Source organism: Cordyceps fumosorosea (genome assembly GCF_001636725.1).
Source record: "Cordyceps fumosorosea ARSEF 2679 chromosome Unknown scaffold_47, whole genome shotgun sequence".
NCBI lineage: Eukaryota > Fungi > Ascomycota > Sordariomycetes > Hypocreales > Cordycipitaceae > Cordyceps > Cordyceps fumosorosea.
This window is the reverse complement of record NW_017387347.1, coordinates 975-2,982: the sequence shown is the minus strand read 5'-3', so window position 1 is coordinate 2,982 and position 2,008 is coordinate 975. Positions and strand designations below refer to the sequence as shown.

General features: G+C 52.0%; 1 protein-coding gene across 1 annotated transcript; it reads left to right on the top strand.

Moving 5' to 3' along the window:
• Positions 1-252: 252 nt before the first annotated feature.
• Positions 253-1,594, top strand: ISF_09360 (hypothetical protein; the record flags this gene model as incomplete). The annotated part of the gene is made up of 4 exons (XM_018852963.1): positions 253-502; positions 555-994; positions 1,183-1,337; positions 1,462-1,594. The coding sequence occupies 4 exons, from the start codon at positions 253-255 to the stop codon at positions 1,592-1,594; spliced, it is 978 nt and encodes a 325-aa protein (XP_018699828.1).
• Positions 1,595-2,008: the final 414 nt, after the last annotated feature.

Sequence of the window (2,008 nt, the reverse complement as noted above, 5' to 3'; positions counted from 1 at the left end):
TCAGTCAGTTTTCTCCCTCAAATGAACACGATTCTGTCTACAAGCCACAAACTTCGTTTACCAGGCTGCAAGCGACGGCTGCAGGTCAACCCTCATCCCAAGGCCATTGGAAACTCCCGTCTCACGTGCTGCTGTGTGAGGCAGAACCACGGACAGTATAAAAGGGTGCTAGCTGCCCGTCTTTGCATTTTCCAACTCTGCTTCCTTCATCTTCTTCCCGTGTCCAGCAGTCTCCCGATGCCTCTCTTTACCATGGCACCTGCCAACACGCGCGCGAGACCTTTCGGGTCCCAGAGACTCACACGCAAAAATTACACGAACTCCGAACCCGACGAGCCCAAAAGCAATGAGTCCGCGAACCCAGAGCGCGAAAATCTTTCTGGACCCATGGAAATTTGCATCATCGCCGACAATGATGATTCATCCGATGATGATGGTTCAGCCCAGATGAACTCGGACAACAGCGACTCCTTGAGATCAAAGGAGTTAATTCCTAACGCTAGTCGGTTCAATATCAGCAAAGGCACTTTGAGACAGTACTAACTAAACTGTAGAAAGTTCCTGCCGATTACAATCTGGAGGACATGAAACCATGGACGATTCTGCGACCTATGCGCGCACTGCTTACGACCTAAATGGCAAAACTCCTTTCGTTGGCAACGAGCAGCTACAGGCGCGCAATGCTGGCCATCCAATCTTGACGCCAGGTGGAACAAGCGAAATACCTGACTCAGAGGGCCCCGACGACGAGGACCCTGGAAGCACGCAAACCAGAAATGCAGAGACCAACGCCGACACCAACGCCGACACCAATGAAGGCACCAATGCAGACAGGCACGCGGACCCCGCTCCATACAACGGAGCCAATACGTCTCGCAGAGGCAAGATTTCCAGAAAGCGCAATGTATCACCGCGCACAGGTGGAAAACGCGACGCACCTGTCTTACGCAAAATTGCCAAGAGGCGCAAGGTTTTCAAGGATTTAAGCCAAGAGGTACGCGTTCCTGGAGCAGATCCCTTGAGCGAAGAGCGGGCGGAGAATCGAGAGTTTCGGGTTGATTTGGCTTTCCGTGACCACCACCCATTATTGAGGCTCCAACTCAAGCCGACGAAAGATCCAACGCGACCCAAGAAGTGCAGTCGCCGACACCAACGGGTGCAAAATACACTACTTCAACAAAGTCTTCTCCATTTCTGTTAAGCGGCGCTGAAATCCTGTCCATAATTCCAAGAGGCGAGTGCATCGAAATTGAGGTTGATGGCTGCTGGAGGATGCAATTCGTTGACAAGCCATTGTCTTCCACAACATATCGTGGTTCATACACAGTCCGCGTAACGTCGATCGAGCGGCTGAAACTTGCAGGACCTGCTGACAAAGTCGTTTTTTGGCTGTGTCAATCTTACTGCCGAGCTGGATGACTTGCGTCCCCAGCTTTGCTAATGTCTGCTCTGCTTTCATAGTCCCCATTACCGGAGCGAGCGCCAGAAAAGCCTCGTTGTGACAGCGCTCACCGATGCCACCTCCAACAGCGGCGGCCTTCCACCAAATGGCATTTCTACTATCGGACTGCAACAGAAGTTGATAGCTCAGTAGTTATTAATACGGAGATCATTATAGTGCTTAGTAACTCAACGAAGATACCCAATAAAGAGCGAAACAGTTTCGATTTCGGCCACTGTATAAGTAGCTACGCGAATTAATTGCAACCATGGGAAAACTTCATTCGTTACTCGAGGTGTCACACCCTGGAGCCCGTCACAGCAAAAACAGGCCACGATATTGCAGCCGGATCGGGTAGTGGATCTGAGAAGACAGATGGCTGCCAAGGCTCTGCATAGTGTACTGGCGCATTAGCTGCTCAAAGTAGGGGAGGCGGTCGCCGCAACACCAGGGCGAGGGTATGTCCTGGGTAGGAACCATGAAAGAGACGGGCCAAGCCATGACCTGGCCAGGCCGACGACATCGACTGCGCGGACATCCAGAATTTCCTGGACAGACCGGTGAGGC